Source organism: Dromaius novaehollandiae, chromosome 3 (genome assembly GCF_036370855.1).
Source record: "Dromaius novaehollandiae isolate bDroNov1 chromosome 3, bDroNov1.hap1, whole genome shotgun sequence".
Classification (NCBI taxonomy): domain Eukaryota; kingdom Metazoa; phylum Chordata; class Aves; order Casuariiformes; family Dromaiidae; genus Dromaius; species Dromaius novaehollandiae.
The window spans coordinates 11,304,588-11,325,440 of record NC_088100.1 but is presented as its reverse complement, the minus strand read 5'-3'; the positions used below and the strand labels follow the sequence as shown (position 1 = coordinate 11,325,440).

Here is a 20,853-nt window from a genome sequence, read left to right as displayed (position 1 = left end):
CACTAAATTTGAAAGCAGTATTAAAAAACATACGAATTCTCATACTAGCCAAAAAGATACACAAACATGAATGGGGAAATTTAAAGCACTTTTATCAAACCATACTTTCCTTATGTAAAAATAAGTATCTTTGGGAGACCTCAGGTGATAAAGGAAACTTATGCAAGTCCTGTCACTAACCAAAGCTTATCTATCATTCAAAGTCAATTTCTATTCTTGGAAAAAGATCACTTCAGAAAAATCACAGAATGAAGCAAATCCACCCTCCTGACAGTTAAATACTGAAACTTTGGCCCACTAATATTCCTCTATTTTGTATACTTCCTCTGCGTATAAATAGTTCTATAAATAGAACTACTCCTTCTGCCTCCCCTTCCTACTAGGTCATACTCTTCAGAATGGGATGAATCTTGTACACTTATCTCATTCATCCTATTGATAAAAACAACCCCTGGAAGACTGAGTTCTGTATAACATTGTATTGTACACATGTACAGCACATACATATCTTTTAATTATTTCTACTGCCTTTCCTGTAAAACAACCAGCTAGAAATCTAACCTTTTTCAAAATACTAAGCACAGCTCTGAATACTAAGCGGGGACTTGAATACTCAAGTATTGTTCTTTAACAGCAATATTTGTTTACTTTATAAAAGATTCTCATGGGTTTTGGGTTTCTCTGTTGCTAGCTTGCTTCCTTTTCTGAAAATAAAACATATTCCTAACATCAGGCCCAACCTCAATAAGGAAAAACTTTTTAAAACAGAAGAAAACGGGTTGCTGCATATAAAATTCTTGAGGAAAGATTCAGAATGCATGTAACAAGACCAGCACTCCTTTAGGCTTTACAGCAAAAAATTTCAAAACTGTGAATATTAATTTGCCTGCAAGTCCCTCCTTCCTAGAAATATATTTACAGAGAATAAATAGGATGGATTTCAGCTTTTTTCTAATTCTACTCAGTAAAATTACTGCAATGAACACTAGAAAGCATTTATTTACCTGCTAGTGTGGCTGCTGCAGCTAATCCAGCTGCAGTATACGGGTCAGTACCTGGTGGAGCAGCACTGATAATATAGGGGTTTGGCACAAAAGCAGCTGGAGCCAAGCCTGCTGAGAATACACCTGCTATATTAATAAACAAAGAGTTCAATTATAGCTAACATACTTAGCAAGCAGTATCATACTGAAGTCAACCAGATCACAAAGCATATCTGTTAAACACGAAATATTTATACTCTGGAACTAAGAGCAGACATGAGATTACATAAGTCAGCACTTTCCTCTCTTCGCACCAACCCCTTCCTACTGCTCCCAAAGCCTACCAGCTTTGAGTTGCTGGCCTACAGACCCCAAGTCCATTTTGCCGTGTATGTTCTATCTACCCTTATGCAGAACTGATTACTCAAAGTGGGGCCTACCTCATTCAAATAGCCACCTACAAATTATACTGGTCTTACAACTAAATCTCTATCAAACAAATCATCTAGTATCTTATGTGCATCAAATAGAACAAATCACCTGCTAGAGATAAAAATCCATTTCCAACGACAATAAAAAAAAACCAGATAGTTTAGACCAGATACTTGGCTTTTAAACAGCCAGTTACAAGATGTGAATCTCAATTTCAACCATCTGAACTCGATACAAGGTCTGTAATGAGAAAAGACAACTGGCGAAACCCAGAGTCATGAAACAAAGCATTGCTGTCCAGATAGTTTCCCTTACAGTCAGGTTGACGTACTCTCTACAACACTGAGGTCACCAACTGTTTAAGCAAGAACAGCATAAACTATGTTCCTCCTTCTGTTCCTCCTTCCAATAAGAAGTTTCTCGCTAAATTTCTATTAACACATATGTAGAAGGTACTGCATTTCAAAGAGGATGACTAGCTCAATCGACCTTAAAAACAGACAAACCCAACCCCACAAGGTAGGGGCTGCTTTGCAGTTTGGAAGTCAAAGAAAGCCATAAGACAGGACTGTGGTCTCACACAAGTGCCTCAGTCTGCCATGCTCCCAGCTCTAAACCTGCATTAGTCAGCTATCTAACACTGAAGAGCTGCCTCTGTATCACTTTTAACACCGAAGCTACAGGCTGCTGATCCCTGTCTGAATAGATCAGATAGCATCTAGCTAAACCAGCTGATGGGGAAACTTAGCCTTCACCTTATTACAGGAGAACACAAGAGAGGTCTCTTCTGGGATTCTGCTTTCTATTTCTTTCTGTCATCCTGACAACTTACTTTCCTCACAACCAAAGTATACAGATGCACACACTTCAGCAGCCAAGTGCTGAAAATCAAGTCTGGTGGAGAGTGACAAAAGTAGGAATCTTTAAATCTGCCCTAAGGTGCCAAAATTTGAGGAGCTCCCTTCCCTAAATGAATAACTGCTACTGTGTACCTTCCACCTTCTCCAAAAATACACAGCCTCCGTAGAGTGGCTGCTGCCTCAGTTCTGGAGAAAATTGATTCCACTGTTACTGAAATATAGTCTGTGTTGAGCATCAAGAACTTTATGCACTTAATTCATCCACTGGGCAACTTAGAAAGGACAGCAAAAATTCTTGATAAAGAGTAATTCCATCACTGGGTAGGGCTATATAGCCCAGGAATGAGCTATCTGTTTAAAAGATACTATTAACAAGTAAGAAATAATTCCTTAATCCAAACAATAAAACTCTTAAAATTCTTGCTATACAATGGTTTTAACTGGTTTATCATAAATAAACTGTGCAATATAACAGAATCACATATTTTTGTTATTTGTAGATAAAGCTGTTTCTACTTTCCATAGCAGAAAAGCTTTTTTAGTTTTTCTCCCATCAAAAGCTTTTCTCCCATCAATAGTGCTACATAAGTAAAAGTAAATTTCATTTCTTCTCATATAACAAAGTAGGCAAAAAATTACACAAAAGAAAATAAATCTAAAAACATTTAGCATTCTCTAAAGATAGAACAGTTTTATGCAGCCATTCTTAGTAGCCTTAAAAACCACCACTAAAAATGGGCCAACTGATCAATAACTATTTGAATTAGAATAGATGGCAAAATTGAAGTCAGTATACCAAAGCAACACATTAACTTTTACTATCAATACCTACCATATTTACAAAAACCTCACCTATGTGTGGCTGCTGAGCTGCAGCCAGTGCGTATTGCTGCTGCTGGGCTGCTGTTAACTGTTGAACAGTCAGAGCATTAGTCCTCTGGAAAAGCTATTAGGAAAAAAAGAAGCATTTAAGTCCTCAAGTCAGGGTTATTATTTACTGTGATTTACTTACAGAAAAACATTTTAAATCAAGTTTCTATCCAAATAAGCTACTCACCTGGGAAATTATGCACCAGTATTCTAAGTTTATATATAATTTATTTGCCTTTGACTAAGTCACAGACATTTAACCAAATGTATTTCATGTGCTTAAGTGACTAATTATTAAAAGAGGAAAACACACAACAAGGACCAACCTGGCATGTTTTCAAGTCCAGTACTAACCTGCTGTTGAGAATTGTAGTCAAAAAGTCCTACAGTAGCTCCTGAAGAGTCCATTTGTACCTGATTGCCAGGATAATCAAATTGTAGAGAATCAAGACCAACTTGTTCCATGGCATCCAGATTCTGATTTTCTGGGTTTGAAAATTCTTCTACCAGAGGCTTGTGGGTTGTAGGATTGGGAAGTGGACCTAATCCCTCTGTGGTGCTAGGATTGGGACCCAAGCGTTCAGCTACTTCTGTTGGAGAGGCTTGTCGACTTCCAGGGGTACGACTGTACAGAAGAAATTTAAGACAGACTCTTACAGTCTTTTAATTAAAGCAATCTATGGACAGAGTACAGTATTCCTATTTAAAAAGAACCTCTGAACTCAGAGACTTTACAAATGCAAACAAAACAGACTGATTTTACTAATTTTAACCAGCGCACATTGATTGCTCAAGATAAAAGACACATTTCGTTTCAAAGCATTAAAAAAAAAAAAAAAAAAAAAAAAACCCACACACGCGCGCTCACACACACACAAAAAACACCCACACCTTTAGACTACAGAGCCACTGTAATGAAAAAAACAAATAATCTTTCAGGCTGTTCTGTGTGAAATGGAGTGAACTGTGGTTACCTGTAACTTTTGGAAAGGCTCTTTATTATATTTTGGGAATGACAAGAATTATTATAAAATGTACTGAGGAAAACTAGAAAAACGAAAATAGCTAAGCAGATCGCATACAAAAGGAGAGAAAAAGAGACAAAACACACTTAAACTGGAAAAGAGAAACAAAATATAATGAATAACCTTCAAATTTCAAAAGCAAACAGAAAACTTCTCACATCTTTAACTAAAATGGACTAATAACTGTCTCATTTAGCAGCTGATTAAAGTATTTCATTTTCTACCCAGCTTGTTTAGTAGACTACACCAGATGACCGCTCAGGAAAAAAGTACTCCTAACATAATCCCATTAATTCTATCTCAGCTTCTCTATGAATAAATACAGCCTGCTTTTCCAGAGGAAAATGTTTAGGATAGAGCAAGAGCTAGGTGTTGAATTCTTCTGACAGGGAATAAGACAAATTTATTTAGCTGGAAATCATTTACTATGCTAAAAACCTAAATTATTTTTGATTCTGCAGGATTAAAGGGTCTATACCGAGAGTGCACTGCCAGATTAGTGTAGCACACTATTCACTGTAGGACAGACACAGCCTAAGTACTACCTGTTCTCCTCCTACAGGACTCCAGAGCTGAATTCTCTTTTACTGAATGAAACACAAGAATAATGTGCAAAAATCTGCTAGTACATATGTATTTTCTAATATCAACTCTTATGACAGTATAGTTAGAAAACAGTCTTTTAGTAAGTTCAGTAAACAATACAGTATGCTCTATTACTTTCAAAAAATTGTAAAAGTTACACTAGTTTTTTGAATTTAGCAAAGAATAACTTTGTAACAGTCATCTATGCGATAATCTAAGAATCCTAGCCAGAAATCAAACGTTGCTCAAACTATAATTCAGATGCTAAAGCCATTAAACATTCTTATTCATCTCCTGTGACATACAGTATTCAACAAAGTCAAGAACAAAAGGAAAAAGGCAGTTACTTCAGTACACACTTGGGGGGGGGGGGGGGGCGCGAAAAACACCTGTAAGTACGTACAATAAAATACATGGAGAAGGACAGGACAAACTTTCTTTTTTTAATAGCTATGTTTACCTAATATATATTGCTTCTTATATCGGTGCTGTTCTGTTGCTATAGTTAAAGTTGTGTCAATACTTCAATTATAAACCTCTGTTTGGAGGGCTTTGTAACACCACTTCATATGGGCCATTTAAGTTAGATGGCCTTGCTTTTTGAGAGGTTTACTGGCTTTGGATGCTTTTTTGCACTTGTAAAGTTTTTAATAATTACTCTCTTTAAATAAAGCACTTTAGCAAGCAACTATTTTTTAAATTTAAAGTTTCTGGTAAAGAAAAGCAGGACAAAAAAAGTATTCTGCATTTGCAACAAGCAATATGGAAATTAACTGCATTTATTTTGCATACTGTAGCATGCATCCGAAAGGAACTAATTATTTTAAGCTCTGTAATAAACGTAGTATCATATTCTTTTCAATAACTTGTCTTGAAAAATAGACTTCAAGAACCCCTCCTTAGCCTTAGGCAATTACACTTTTTAAAAGGGTAGGAAATACTTACGTATAGGATTCAAACGTGCATTTTAATATACTGGCTCAGTCATAAACTAATGAAACCACAACTATTCAGTTACGTCCATCACATTAATATGAATTTATGAGCAGCACACTCATTTTCTGATTTTGTTAATTTCTCTGTATGACAGTTATAAATGCATCACATAGTCATTTAAAAAACAAAGATCAGTCCTTTAAAAATACTCATTTAAAATCCAGTTTAGTATTAGAAAATCATGGGCTAGCTGTGCTGTCATACACAAGTTCACAGTTCAAAATTTCAAGTCTGGTCCAAATTTTTTCAAAGAAAACAACCAAACCACAACACCATTTTACACTGTGAATAGATGACAGTTAACTATGTGAATAGGGAAATAGGTCATTTCTCCTTAATCAAGTGACTAGTCTCTACAAAGACTTTTCGGGGAAATAATTGTGTTAGGGTACACTACCCACTAGCGAAGTTAGAAGGTAGATTAAAATTCCGTAGGACTAATTCCCTACAACAACAGTCAGATGCAAGAGTTAAAGTATTAAAAAGAAGCAGAGAGAAAGGAATTTAGTTTATAATTGTAAGGGTGAAAGCTTTCATTCCTCTTTTAATTCACCCCATTTTGCAGGTGACCATTTACTTTGAAGAACTACTGTATTAAGACGAATTTGTCTCATGGAAAGTAACACACACGCTAACAACATCTTAAGAAACATGTGGCACAGTGGGAAAGGGAGACGTGAGGTAGGAAGACTCAGTCTGCAGCTGGATAATGTTTAAAGCTGACACACAAACCAGAACTGTAATAATGCCTTAAGAGACATGCTTGTCTTCTTGAGAAACAGTTAAAAGCTTACTTAAAATCTTTGCAATCGGCATCCATTCCATTTGGCAAACCTCTGCCATTTATTTTAGTAACATCCTCATCATCTCCTTGTTTAAGATCTCTGTTTTTGTCCTCCTCAAATGGAGAAGCCTTGCCTTTCTGATCTCCTTTCTCAGGTCCATCTGTTTCAGCATCTCTAGTGCCCTGAGGAAAAAGAATCTGTTTGATTCTGAATATTGAACAGAACACAATAGGAGCACCACAAGGTGACCTAATTCTACACTATAGTGCACGTAAACAATACAACATTTTGTTTTCAAAGAAATTGCATTTGGTGGGTAACTTGGTCATCAAGTTTCAACCACATGCAATTAATAACTGCCAAAAAGTGAGAAGGAATGCCAGGATTTATAATGGAAGAGCTAACTCAACCTTAACTATAGCGGTGGTGTTAAAGCAGTAACACCTCAAATTAGATTAATTTTATTTTATACAGTTAAAACATCCAGTAGAAAACCCCAAGTAGACAACAACAGAAAAGGAAGACCTAGAATAAAGGCCATCATACACTTTTAATTAAATGATTTGCAATCTTTCTGCTACCTTGATTTAAAGGTAAGTATCGTTTTTAAGACAGCTATTTACTCAAGATTCCCAAACCACTTCCCTCTGATCTCTTCATATTATGCCCCCCTAACCAAGGACGGAAGGCAGATAGCAACTACACACTTCCTCAGCTAAAGAGAAGAGGTAAGCAAGAAAAATGGACAAGTGAAGTAGAAAATATAAGCATGTAAAACAGTAAGCTGTAGTAGGTAACTGTGCAAGCTTAACACACTCTATTACTTACAAAAGCTCCTTTCCTAAACCGGGAATCCAATTTATCAGCTGGAGAGGAACTTAACACATATTCTACCATGCTCACTCCAAGGCCACCACTTTCTGATCGTGGAGACAACACAGTATTTACTTCACTGTTTCCATGAAAACCCTGTCCAGGCTTTCTCTGTACCATAATAGGCTGGGACATAGAATGGTCTGTCAAAAAAAAAAAAAAAAATTTTATATATATATATACACGCACACACGCGCACACGCGCACACGCACGCACGCACGCACGCACGCACACACGCACACACGCACACACGCACGCACGCACGCACGCGCACACACACGCGCGCACACACACGCGCGCACACACACGCGCGCACACACACGCGCGCACACACACGCGCGCACACACACGCGCGCACACACACGCGCGCACACACACGCGCGCACACACACGCGCGCACACACGCGCGCGCACACACGCGCGCGCACACACGCGCGCGCACACACGCGCGCGCACACACGCGCGCGCACACACGCGCGCACACACACGCGCGCACACACACGCGCGCACACACACGCGCGCACACACACGCGCGCACACACACGCGCGCACACACACGCGCGCACACACACGCGCGCACACACACGCGCGCACACACACGCGCGCACACACACACGCGCACACACACACGCGCACACACACACGCGCACACACACACGCGCACACACACACGCGCACACACACACGCGCACACACACACCCCACTTAATGTGCTTTTTGAATAAAACTTATAATGCTTTCACATTTCATTACAGAGGTGATATTAAATAACACCAAAATTAAATAAAAATATTCTAAATCCCAGTTTCAAGTGTTACTGGCATAAAACAATCAGTTCAAGTATACATTTTCAGAATTAAAATGAAAGGAAATGAAAATTTATAAAAATAACATTTATAACAGTATTTTGAAATAAAATTTTGTGAGCAGGAACGACTTGTTCAATAACCACTTACGAGGAGTTCCCCATGCAGTCTCTCTCCACTCATCACCAAGGAATATGCCTTTTTGTCCATCTTTTGCTGAATCATCAGGTTCCCAAAACTTTTTGGCAGGTAAAAGCTATTTAAAAGGAAAATTACCTTGTTTAAAATGTGCATATAAATGGTGAAAAATAACAATGCAATTAAGAGGATATGTGAGTAATTTATTTTAGGAACACTATCGATAATCAGCTGTACATAAAGAAGCACATTATACTTAAGTAACAATTCAAAAAATTCAGAAGTCAAGTTCCGCTACTGAAGCTGATGCTGCATGAAGTAACTGCTCAAAATGACCCCTACAAGACTGAAATTCTGAAGTTATCAGAAGATAGGCAGAATATGGAAGCAGTCAAGAAAGCTAATCAAATAATCCCTGTATTAAACCAAATCAATTCTCTCAGCAAAGAGATCTCTAAATCTGAAACTGCCTTCTTTATATTCCAGCTCAAAAACTTGGCCTTTAACCAATACCATCATAATAACCAGAAACAGAAGATCACTACGGATATGCTTATTACAAATCAGTGACCTTCACATCTGAGTTTCATGTGCCAAACAATTCGTTCAGCTGTATGATTTTCTTGTTACTACTTTTAAAAATACGAGATGGGTATCAGAATTGCTACTTGCACTGTATTTGAGAGCAAAAGGCTTAACATGACATTACAGAAATACCACACAAACAAAAAATACCTCTACAGTCAGCATTCTTATTCTTCTACTTTATTACTTTTATTTCTCTAACTTTTAACATCAACAGCAGTATAACTGCCAAACTCTGCATATCACATTTTCTCTTGGATATGTAATTGAAACACTGTATCCTCAGGTCGATGTTATGCGCTATACAGGACCCATCAACTGAATCTACAATGAAAACACTAACTTGCAAAAAAATAGGGAAAAAGCTTTGAAGACAGCACCTTAACCTACTGTACTTTGTAAAATGTAATATTTTATTTCAAATTTTAGATTTTGTGCATATAGAAAAATGTAATGATAAAGCATTGTTTTCTCAAGTTTGTAGACAGTAGCAGCATACATTCTGCAGTTTTCGTTCTCCTGTTACTTGAAATGACTAACAAAATTGTTCTCAACTGCACAGTTGCTTTATAATACAAGCCCTGATGAAACCACTAACAAGACTCACAGTATTTTTAATAGATATTGCTTAATCTTGCATTGAAATAGTTTGTGACAAATGCTTAAGAAAAAGATTGCCATTAGCAGTCACAACACTAACAATGAAACAAACTAGCTCAAGGGAGCTCCTCTTCTGTAATTTCAGGACTGACAATTCAAGTTTTCTGTTTCCCAGAAGGCTTATCAGAAACAAAGTATTTGCAACTAGTTAAGCTACATAATGTGTTTCTTATGGCAAAATTTCATTACTGCAAAAGGATGGGGGAAGATAAAGAGCCAAAGCTCAATAAAACTATTTAAACAAGTACTATGCTCGCAACAATATCACAGTATTATGACACATGCTGAGAGAGACATCCACTCTCTTAATACACATGAGAATCACCACCACGTGTCACACATTCAGGGAACATCAGGTCATTATAAGTTTTCTATGAATTTAAAAATTGGATGTAGTATGCCATCAGAATTTAGAAATATATCCATGAAGTCATACAACTGCAATTCAACCAAAAAGAAATAGGTTATTAATATCAGCTCAACCTAGACAATCTAGTAATTCTTTCTAGCCTTACACTGTACTGAGTCTGGATTACTACTTCTCTTAATTTTGCAGGCCAGTGGTAAAAAAACAAAAAAACAAAAAAACAAAAAAAAACAAAAAAAAAACAAAAAAACAAAAAAACAAAAAAACAAAAAAACAAAAAAACAAAAAAACAAAAAAACAAAAAAACAAAAAAACAAAAAAACAAAAAAACAAAAAACAAAAAACAAAAAAAAACAAAAAAAAACAAAAAAAAACAAAAAAACAAAAAACAAAAAACAAAAAACACAAAAACACAAAAACACAAAAACACAAAAACACAAAAACACAAAAACACAAAAACACAAAAACACAAAAACACAAAAACACAAAAACACAAAAACACAAAAACACAAAAACACAAAAACACAAAAACACAAAAACACAAAAACACAAAAACACAAAAACACAAAAACACAAAAACACAAAAACACAAAAACACAAAAACACAAAAACACAAAAACACAAAAACACAAAAACACAAAAACACAAAAACACAAAAACACAAAAACAAAAAAAAAACAAAAAAAAAACAAAAAAAAAACAAAAAAAAAACAAAAAAACAAGCATTTCATCACATCTATGAAACTTCAGTTTTGAGAAAGGGAAAAAGAATCACATTCTATTTTAAACATGCTCTGACAAAGTTCAAAGATGCTTCCAGGCAAGATTAGAGCTATGGGAAATGCAAAGGTGAAGGTCAGAGCAAAACAGATGAAGCAGTATCTTTGGTCATAAAATTAACATGTACCTTCCAGTATGTTTACTGGAAGTTGGACCACAATTTTTAAACTCTATTATCTGACAAGTGTTCAGATAATACAGTCGTAAGGGCAATAATCAAATTTAATCAGAATACACCTCAATATTGCTTTTTATTCCAAAACTCATCTGCAGGATTTCTATCAACAGACTGTCTGCTGCTGGAAAGCTGTAATAATTCTCCCAGGCAAGAGTATAATGCAAATCCTTTGTGTTTTAAAATTGCTTACTCTCAAATTCCAAACACATATATTCAGTTGCCTAAGATATTATGTACTCAGGTACACAAAAACATCTTTAATATGATATAATGGATCATCTATACCTCAAGAGGCTAAACTTAAGCTGTATGCAATTTAAGATCAAACAGCCTCACAGGGAAAGTATTTTGGGGTTGTTTCACACAATGAAGTCGTCCCTCAAAGGCAGAGAGATTGAATTTTTCTGAGTTTGCAGATCTGAATCTCCTGGAAGGCTACTAGGGTGATCGGGATTTTTTTTTGACAGCTGATAGGTATGGCATATACCTCTTTTTAAGGGGATGATCTAGCTACTGGTTTGCCTTATAAATGAATATCCTAAGAGCTGCCAGCTATCTTGCAGAACTCAAAAAATAAAGAAAAAGAAAAGTAATTTTGGAAAAAACAAAACAAGCGTGTTCACAGACAAGAACAACTCATTTGGTTAGTTCTACTGAAAAAGACAAAATCAAGATCCCAAGTCTTCACAAATTAATATAAAAAATAACCATGATCATACTGTTTTACCTTTAGCGATACATCTTTTGTTCAGTATTTCCTGCATTTAGTCCAATAATTTGTAGTTGAAGAGAAGTGTTATAAAAATACATCCAATCTTGATTCAAAACAATGGAAAAAACTGTCATCTCTCCTACTATGCTATTCCAATAGAAGACACTGAAAAGTGTCTTCTTCAATATCAGCACCTATTCCTGTTACATCTCTGCTAGAACAAAGCCTTATTCTAAGTACAGATAATAAACAATTATACTAAAGTTGCCTCTTAATTGGCTCTCCGATAAGTAACTACATAGTCTCAGCTATTGGGTCTTGAATTAAGGAATTTCTGTATCAGAAGCCACTCCTATGAAGTTCTGACACGAGAAATGGACAGTGTCCCTAAAGTTAAATTTGTATATGCTTTGACCCTCCTTTTAAGGTTTCTGTAAGACTAGACATTACTAAAAGATTTTGTTTTACATTCTGTTTGGCAATTAATTTTATGCATGTCTGTAGTAGGTCAGCCTAAAGCTCCCGAAGCCCATTATGCTGGCTCTGACAACGACAAACAGCAGATGCCTAGAAGAGGCGCAGCAGCATTCATCAGCATTTCCTCAGAATATTATCCTGACCTTAACAGTCATGATAGCTTTTGGAAGCTAGAGCTAGAAGCATCATCTGTGTTTAACCGATGTAACGGCTAAAATTTTAGACCTTTGAGAAAGATGCTTGTGACACAGCAGATCTCTTGCCAAGAAAAACGGTAACCTATTTCTTTACAGAATAAATTAGCAAAGAATTGCAAGATGGAAACTGATCAAGAAAAGAGTACATCTGGCTCATATTACACATTCATATTCACAATATCGATTTATACCAAGGTCAGTCTGAACACAGCTCAGATGGACAGTTTAGCTAAAGGATTTCTATTACATATTATTTCCAGTACCTTTCATGATACCATGAAAATAGATTCCATAGTATCTTCCTTCACATTAGCACATGGAAGAGATACTGGCTTGAGTAGTCAGATACAGTCTTGGCTTTAATAATAATGTGAAAAATAAGTCTTAGCAGCCTTTTAATGTCTGGAAATATCGAATCAATGAAAACAAAAACAGAGACCAAGAAGGATTAGAATTATGAACAAGAAGAGAAGTTCAGAGAAAAATTTATCTAGACAGAAATTGAGGGACAAAATGACCACCCAATAGCTCAAAGTGTATCAGTTGAAATCACCTCCCTTTCAAACCTTTCAAACCTTTCAAAGTAGACAGAAGACAGGACCTAAGAACGTACAACTACCAATTCTTTTTTACGTGGGTATTTATGAGGCTGTTTCCTTTAATATTGTGAAGGGCTATAAATTAACTAGAAAGAAGGTCATAACTGACATGGAATCTGTTCCATAACTTCATTATTATCTTGCAATACATTAAGAAAATTGAGTAAATCAACCCAGCTATCTGAACCTATATTAAATCAAGATACTTGGAAGACACCATTGAAATGAAAGACAACCTATTAAGTGCAGGGCCACAATACATCATTTTCGAATTCTGATACCATTCTACTGAACTAGAACTCTGCTTTGTTTTAAGCATCTTCACAGATCTGCAAAATACCATGAAGAGACACAAACAAAAATATAATCAGTGCAGAACCATCTCCTTCAATCTGAGGTAACCTAAAACCAGAAGATTTGCTCAATTTAATCATCAGGCATTTGTGCTATCCTTCACCTGCCGTAAAGTCAACTGACTGGTTAAATACTTCATGAAAAGTTAGAAAACAAAATATGAGAATAGCTCAAGTAATGTGTGTCAGTCTAGATATGTTCAGCAACTAAAATACAACATTTGTTTTTCACCAATAATGTGTGTTCCCTAAAGATCACATTCATGTACTTATTTTAAGAAAACTAAGGTGAAATATTGTTACTCATTTGGTTATCAAAAAGCTTTATCTAATGCCCTGCAAGATGAGTGGATCAGTATTTGAAATCTTCATTTGATGTGTATTTATCTCATTATCATGTCCTGCCATGACAAACAAACCTAACACATGTGGATTACTTTCTAAACATTTCAGCTCCTTCAAAGGCAGACTTCAAAAAACAACCTTCTTCTGTGTAGCTATATTACACAATAGCATCATTCATCATGGTTAAGGTCTTCTTTTGAGCAAGTAGCAGCACTAAAGGTATACTAAGTTATCACATGTCTCTGCACACTTTTTCAAGAGCCTTCAAATATCCCAGTCTCCTTGGCTTGTCAGGTAGTGATTGTTTCATTAGCTTAGATACAGTGGCACCGAAAATATGCCTCATTTCATAGAATTGCACTAAAGTTCAAAGAAATCATAGTGGTATTTCTCCACCTCTACAGGCATCTAAGAAGCCTGACATAACAACACAAGAGCTCCATTCACAAATCATCCTACTACTCTTGCAAGCTAGTCAGTTAATCTTCACCTTGAACAGAAGTCTTCAGTTGCCCGAAAAAAATCAATCTGGTGTTAGGAAAAGCTCTTTACTAAATAAATGTCTTATCATTTATGACTTCTTAAATCGTATCAAAATTTCCAAACCAACTGGATTTTCTGCACTCTATAAATAATTACCTCTCCCATTCCCCGAGATTCTAGGGCAAGAGCTTGAAACTCATGATTCATCTCATCCACAGAACGAATCTGCAAGAAAAAAAATTAGCAACCTGTTATATAGGCAAATATATTTTCAAAAGTTAAGCAAGCACATAATACTCTAAAAGATTTTACCAGATTTTTAACAATTCAGAGCACACAAGATTTGTTACCCAATCTAGGCTGAACAGGAGCTTAGATTTCATGAACGAGTACAGCTAGTGACCAATTTTGATGAACCATGCTAACACAGTAACACGTAAGACAATTCCAAAGAAAGATTTAAAAGCTATCAACCATATGAATCAGGGTGGGCAATCACCATGGAAACAAAGACCAGTATTATATTTGCAACAAACACGAACAAGTCAAATTACAGATTTGTGCATACAGTGTACTCTGGAAAAGAAATGACCTCTTGCACACAATGTTACTGAGTACACTTAACAGCAAATGTAAAGAAAAGCTCATGAGATAGCTCACAAAAGCTACTACTGACTGCAGTATCACACCTTCTCTTCCTTTCTTCCACAAAATAGCATTCTTGCTCTATGCATGTCTTTTGTTTTTGTTTTTTAAATACAAAAGGTATTACTACAGCTACTGTGACAATCTCCTTTCCCATAGCACACATACAATGGACTGCATGTATCCTTTCCTGGGAAAATGGTTTCTACAAGGAATTTTCAAAACCATGACAAGCTTAGAAAAAAGAAACAAAAATGGGAAATCCGGAGTTCTTCCTCCTCTATCCTCTCAACAGTAAGTTGCAGCAGGATAAAATAATGCAACAACTAAAAAACATAATACCTTAGGTTTGAAGAAAAATGAAAATTCAAATTACCCTCCCAAAGTCAATGTCTCCTGAGGAGTTAGTTTCACCTTCAACAAATTTTACGTAGGCATCCAAGCATATTACACGTAAGCTGCATTCTGTATACAACATTTATTTAACAAGGTATACAACTGCAGTTTTTACTTCCAAATCTCACATTTCTTCCGACCCCTACAGTTGATTATAAACATATCAAAACAAAGTAAATCTCTCTCTTTGTTTCTTGGCCTAGTATTTGAGTATTTTCCACAAAGTGATCTTAACTTGGTATTAGCTATATAGGTTTACTCTCTCTTGTTATAATTACTAACATTATCTTGTTTTGGTAGAAACAGCTTTTATATCTCTCTATAGATATCTAGATTATAGTTATATAGACAGATATAAAGTCCCATTTTCCGCCTTTGGAAAAACTTACTCACTGGACAATAGGTTTTTTTCTTCTCAAAATTCAATCTTCTCAAAATATTATTACCTCTAAAAGGTTATTAAATTTTGAGGCTGAGTGTCATTGTACTTTTGAAGAAGAAATTTCACAGCTCAGAGATGTAATATTACCTCAGAAAGAACAGTATTTTAGTTAAGACAGAATTTTAAAACAATTCAATACACTTGCATATAGTGAGAAATTGAAAAGCAAATTTAGTTTCACAGCAAAAAAATCAGCACCTTTACCTTTTTTCCAGACATGCTGATATTTAAGCCAATTAGGCTGATTTTATTCTTATAAAAAAAATGAAAACATTGTCATACATCTTTAAAAATGCTGCAGACATTTTTCAATAGAATAAAAACAGAAGATCAGTAATCTATGTAAAATAAGCTTTTATTTGATTAGCTCAGAGATAATCGAATCTTTGTGAATGCATCTGTGTAAATTAACTGTAGGAGGATAGGAATTTTTAGAAAGAAAAACAGGAAATCTAAATTTTGAAGGCATTCTGAAATTGGTAATTACAATTTCTAGTAACAGAACTTACTGTATAGATGGATGACAGATCTGATTATCATTCTATAAGCCACTCCCCAAGCTCAAGCCATGCACTTTACAGTTTCAATTACAATTAAATTTAGTGAATTAGACAATTTTGTCTCAAAAAACGTGGGTTTAACCTAACAGTATGTCTAAACTCAATTTGTAACTAATGTTTGCCAAACTGTATTCACCATAAATGTTACCCAAATAACTGTTTGATAAAAATCAACCAAGTTTATAAGTTGTGAAAGTGTTATACATTTTTTGGGGGGTGGAGGCAGGGGGGGGGGGAAAGAAGGGCTGCAAGATCTTATAGGAAATGCTCCTGTTTCAAAATAAATTTAACTTCAAAAGCATGGTCAGGCACTCCTCAAAATCCCTGCAAAAAAGGCAATCCAAAATCAGGGTAACTGCACAGCTAACTCTTCTTTCCTGAGCTGTTTAAAGTCAATCCAAAGAAACTGAAGTTTTCTGAAACTGTAAATAAACCTTAGTATGCTGAACTTTCATTTTGCTCACTTGTGCCTTTCTCACAAGCATGGTATTTAAGCTATGGCTATCTATTACTACAAGGAGCAATAAAAATACTAAAGTGCTATTTCTGTAACAATAGCAAGATGCTCTTCATTTGTATTTCCATCAAAACCATGAGCCCATGAAACACTGCCATATCACTATTACATCTTCCACAGATCAGCTTACAGACTGGATAAAATATAGGCTGCTGGAACACACGTAAAGATCTGCATTCTTTGACGCTACCCAGATCTCCGCAACAGCAGACGACTTCCAAAACGGCAGCCAAGCTAGACTCTGCCACATACAAAAACAATCCCTCTCTCCAAAGCAAAAGCATCAGTTAAAATCAGTGCTACCAGAAAGTTTCAATTTTGTTTCCTCTAATTCAATGCCAATATTCATCTAATTCATATACTCCAGAAATATGCATTTTTAATAAGAAATATTTCTTTCTCAGAACACAATTTTTTACTTCAACCAATTCAGAACATTCAAAACTGTTTGAGATGAACTATTATTCGTTCCCAAGCACCTGGAATAAATAATAAATCAAAAATAAAAGGGCCTTTGAATTTATTTTGCTTTTTAAATTAAACTTTCTCCTCAACATTTACAAGTTATTGTACAAGCTTTTCCTGGTTTTGATTGGTTATATCACCTTGTTTTTTCTCCCTGTAAATCTCTCTGAAGAGAGATTCATCAACCAACAGCTTTGGGGAGTAGTTGTTAGTTCTAATTTTAGTTTTCAGAAGTTTACACTAATAAACATTTCCAAGGAAGAGAAGCTGGCAATTGCTTCATGTTTCTAATACACATCAGATCCTCCCAAGAGCCTCCAAAGTTTTGCACAAATTGGTACTACACACCAAAAAAAATTTAAGTGTAACAATTCCCTAGGAGTTAAAATTATAAATCAGAACTACCAGTATGGCAAGTGGGAAAAAGAACAGCTTATACACCTATACAAAAACTCTTTCCCCTTTCACAGAAACTGATGATACACCATATCAACATATATTGGTCAGTTTTTTGTCATGGCAATAGGTATAAGACTTCAACACTAGGTCAAAAAATGGTTCTGTTTTTTCTTGCTCTAAATATAGACTCTCACTGTCTCTCTATAAAATTTAGAAAACAATGTATTTTAAAATCTAAAGGTCTCTGCAAAAACCTTTACTCTGTCGAAACTCCTGATAAGAGTAGGTTTTTCTCATTCCTACTCCGTACCTCACTGCTACCTCACACTACTTTCACAAGGTGTAACCCTCAATCCTGAATGCTGCAATAGTTGATCAATAAACTCAGTTCATGCTAGAGCTAAGAAAATCCAGTTAGCTGCTGGGGAACAGGATTAGTCCTTCCATCCTTCCTCCTGACAGCTCTGACCACTCCCCTTTGTAACAAACTTGGTAATCATGAAGTACAAGGCTTGACCTTTGATTCAAAAGTTTTTTCCTCCTTTTTATGTACATTAGATTTTCACCTCATCGGCCAAATGAAATCGCTAATACACCATTGCTGCCTGACCACAAACCTGACACAGGAAACGCAACAAGGAAAAACTGCTCCGGAGCAAGGCAGAATAAGAGTGCCCATGTCAGCTACAGCTAGATGATAAACTGGTAACAAGAAACTGTCTCCTTACGTAACTTGGGATAGAATTCAGGAGGCAGACTGCGGACTGGATAGACAGCTAAGATTACCAGCAAGAAACACAACTTAAAACACTATCCATTTCTGGAATCCAGGCACCTAAATACAGACCTAGCAAGAGGTATTCTCTCCAACAACCCTGAATCCTCCTACAATTAAGTTCCTAAACATTTTCCTGCAAGCAAAGATCAGTCCCTTCTTCGAAGAAACAACTGACGGGGGAGGGGGGGGAACAAAACAAAGCAAAAAAAGAAACAAAAACAAAACAAGATATGACGACTTCTTTTTATATAACAAAAGTGGGTAAACCAACTGACCAGAAAGTAGGAAAGCCACTTTTTCTGCATGAAGAAATGCTGAGTCTCACCTCTCACCTCCCAGGTGAATACCCTAAGGTATAGCCAGAGGTTATTCAGACACTGGGGAAAAGAGGGATGATGCAGCCTGCAGTTGAAGCTGTGGTAACAGGCCAAAAACTCAAAACAAAACACCCAGTTCTCACTCAGTGATTATGGTACTGCAACTGAAAAGAGAGCGAAGCTGGCGTTCTCACTGCAAATGCTTGAGGCTTTCTTCTGTGTTGGGCTAGATGATTTTAATTCAAATTACCTTTTTTACTTTGTTTTCTATGGGGTGGTTCTTCTGACGCATTTATTTTCTTATGTATGGCATATGCTTATGGCAGAGATTTAACATTATTAGCAAGTTGAACTGATTTTAAAAGCACAAAAATGGTTATATTTTAAAATGCAATACACAGCAATTCTGCCAGCCCTCCATTAAGGTAAATACTATGTATTATATAACTACGTCACAGATTTGACTAGATATACAAAAAACCTCATTTAGCACTTCAGATGGGTAGCCAGCTTGAAATGAATAAAGAAAAATATTTTAATAAGAATTAAAACAAAATTAGACACAGAGATCTAGCAGAGATTTATAACAAAAGAGAATATAGAGGAAAAATTATGCAGCAAGCCTAAATTGCAAATCAAAAAGCCTCTATTATCAAATGTTGTAGTTCTGGGTTGAATAAAGAGATTTCTACTCGAGAGTATTTTGCCAAATTTCCTAAAATTTCCTTATTCTGCTTTAATGAGCAGTTGATAGTGCCTCCTGATGATAAAAGCTATTCAGCAGCTGAGCAGGCAACTACTAGAACCATAACTGAGTTGAATTATTTTGGTATATAAATTAGCTAAAAAATATTAAACATTTTGCGTAATGTTTAAGAAAATACACTGGTCTGACTAAAACTGCCTTTGGCTAGCTGCATCTTTTCATACCTCTTTCAGATGTCAAGGAACCAAAAGATCTCGCTTGCTACCAAACAGCCTAATGAAAGTTGCTGCCTCTGAATAATTCAAAGTATACAGAGCATGCTGTCTTCTGCAAATAGATAGACCTTTTTGAGCAAAACAGAAGAAATTTAACTGCAGACTTAACTACTCAAAATGAGCTACAAAGCTCCTTGAAGAAGCAGTCTGAACATACAAGATGTTAGGCATTTCTGACAGAACACTCACGCAATCAATTTTAAGTTCAATAATCTCAAAAGTGCATCTTCCCATTGAGTACTTAACAATTTTCACAACGTTAAAAATCAGAGTTGTAAAAAACAATTAAAACTTTTAACACGTCAATCAGCAATTCATTAATTCCTATGTTTTAGGCCTCTGCACTAAAACTCTGAGGTCTGGAGTTATACTTTTGCACTACATGCCCCTTAACGCATTTAAATACTCTAAACAAAAGCAAATTCAGTGTTTAGGTGCCCCAGATGAGCAGCCACTCCAGATCTTAACCTTCTTGCGCCTTATTTCCTTAGGAACTGTGTATTTTAAGTTTGAGAAGCACTCCTATTAGTGATGAGGACAGCAGCAATACGAGGAAGAAACTAACAAATTTCAAAGTAGGGTTTCAGTAGCATATAACAAGAGACAAATATTCAGCAAAAGTACTGTTCAATCTACTGAATAAAGTAGGTCATGAAAAGGTGACACTGTATCTCAATGTATATACACATCTGACTAAATTGTTCTTTCTTTCCATTCTTTTGGGTAAAAACTTCAGTTATCTGAGAGCATGCATCCTGAAGAAATGAATTTTTTAGGTTAAGCAGAAAAATATACATACAGATACACGCACACACATACATATATTTTATTATGCTGAATAACATCTCACAAGTCCTGGCCAGGGTTGGAAATTACAGATCTAACCGCAGAGTTCTGCTACTAGACATTAGAGAATAAGTATAACAGGATACCACATCCTGTGAAGAGAAGCGGAGGAAAATGAAACCAATCACGTCACCTATTTCAGAGATACGTGATTACTACAGAGGCCTAGTAAGGCTGAGAAATCTTGTGTTCCATTCCTCCTATGGAAGGAATATGCTTTAAGAAATGTGTAATTGTACCCATTTCCCACAAACGTGTACTCTTCTATCACATAACCAACTTATCTCTTCCTTACACAGGCTTTCATGCTTGTCTTTCCACCCAACATGTTCAAGCTTTGCTCTGAGAATGGCAGAACTGTTCAGCACAAATTTTTCAAAGCTTCTGTCAGGTGTCTTCAAGCTTGGTATTTTAATC

At 35.9% G+C, this 20,853-nt stretch overlaps 1 protein-coding gene across 15 annotated transcripts in view; it reads right to left on the bottom strand.

Moving 5' to 3' along the window:
- PUM2 (pumilio RNA binding family member 2) overlaps nucleotides 1–20,853 on the bottom strand; it is a 72,249-nt gene that overhangs the window by 34,084 nt on the left and 17,312 nt on the right. For 11 of the 15 annotated variants that reach the window (XM_064508369.1, XM_064508366.1, XM_064508367.1 and 8 more), the window contains 7 exons: nucleotides 14,247–14,315; nucleotides 8,367–8,472; nucleotides 7,365–7,552; nucleotides 6,546–6,718; nucleotides 3,500–3,770; nucleotides 3,128–3,221; nucleotides 1,005–1,130 (listed from right to left, as the gene is read on the bottom strand). In XM_064508369.1, the coding sequence (XP_064364439.1) occupies nucleotides 1,005–1,130; nucleotides 3,128–3,221; nucleotides 3,500–3,770; nucleotides 6,546–6,718; nucleotides 7,365–7,552; nucleotides 8,367–8,472; nucleotides 14,247–14,315 (1,027 nt within the window). The remainder of the gene's footprint in view (nucleotides 1–1,004; nucleotides 1,131–3,127; nucleotides 3,222–3,499; nucleotides 3,771–6,545; nucleotides 6,719–7,364; nucleotides 7,553–8,366; nucleotides 8,473–14,246; nucleotides 14,316–20,853) is intronic. The other 4 variants (XM_026116658.2, XM_026116660.2, XM_064508368.1 and 1 more) reach the window with 2 other exon arrangements.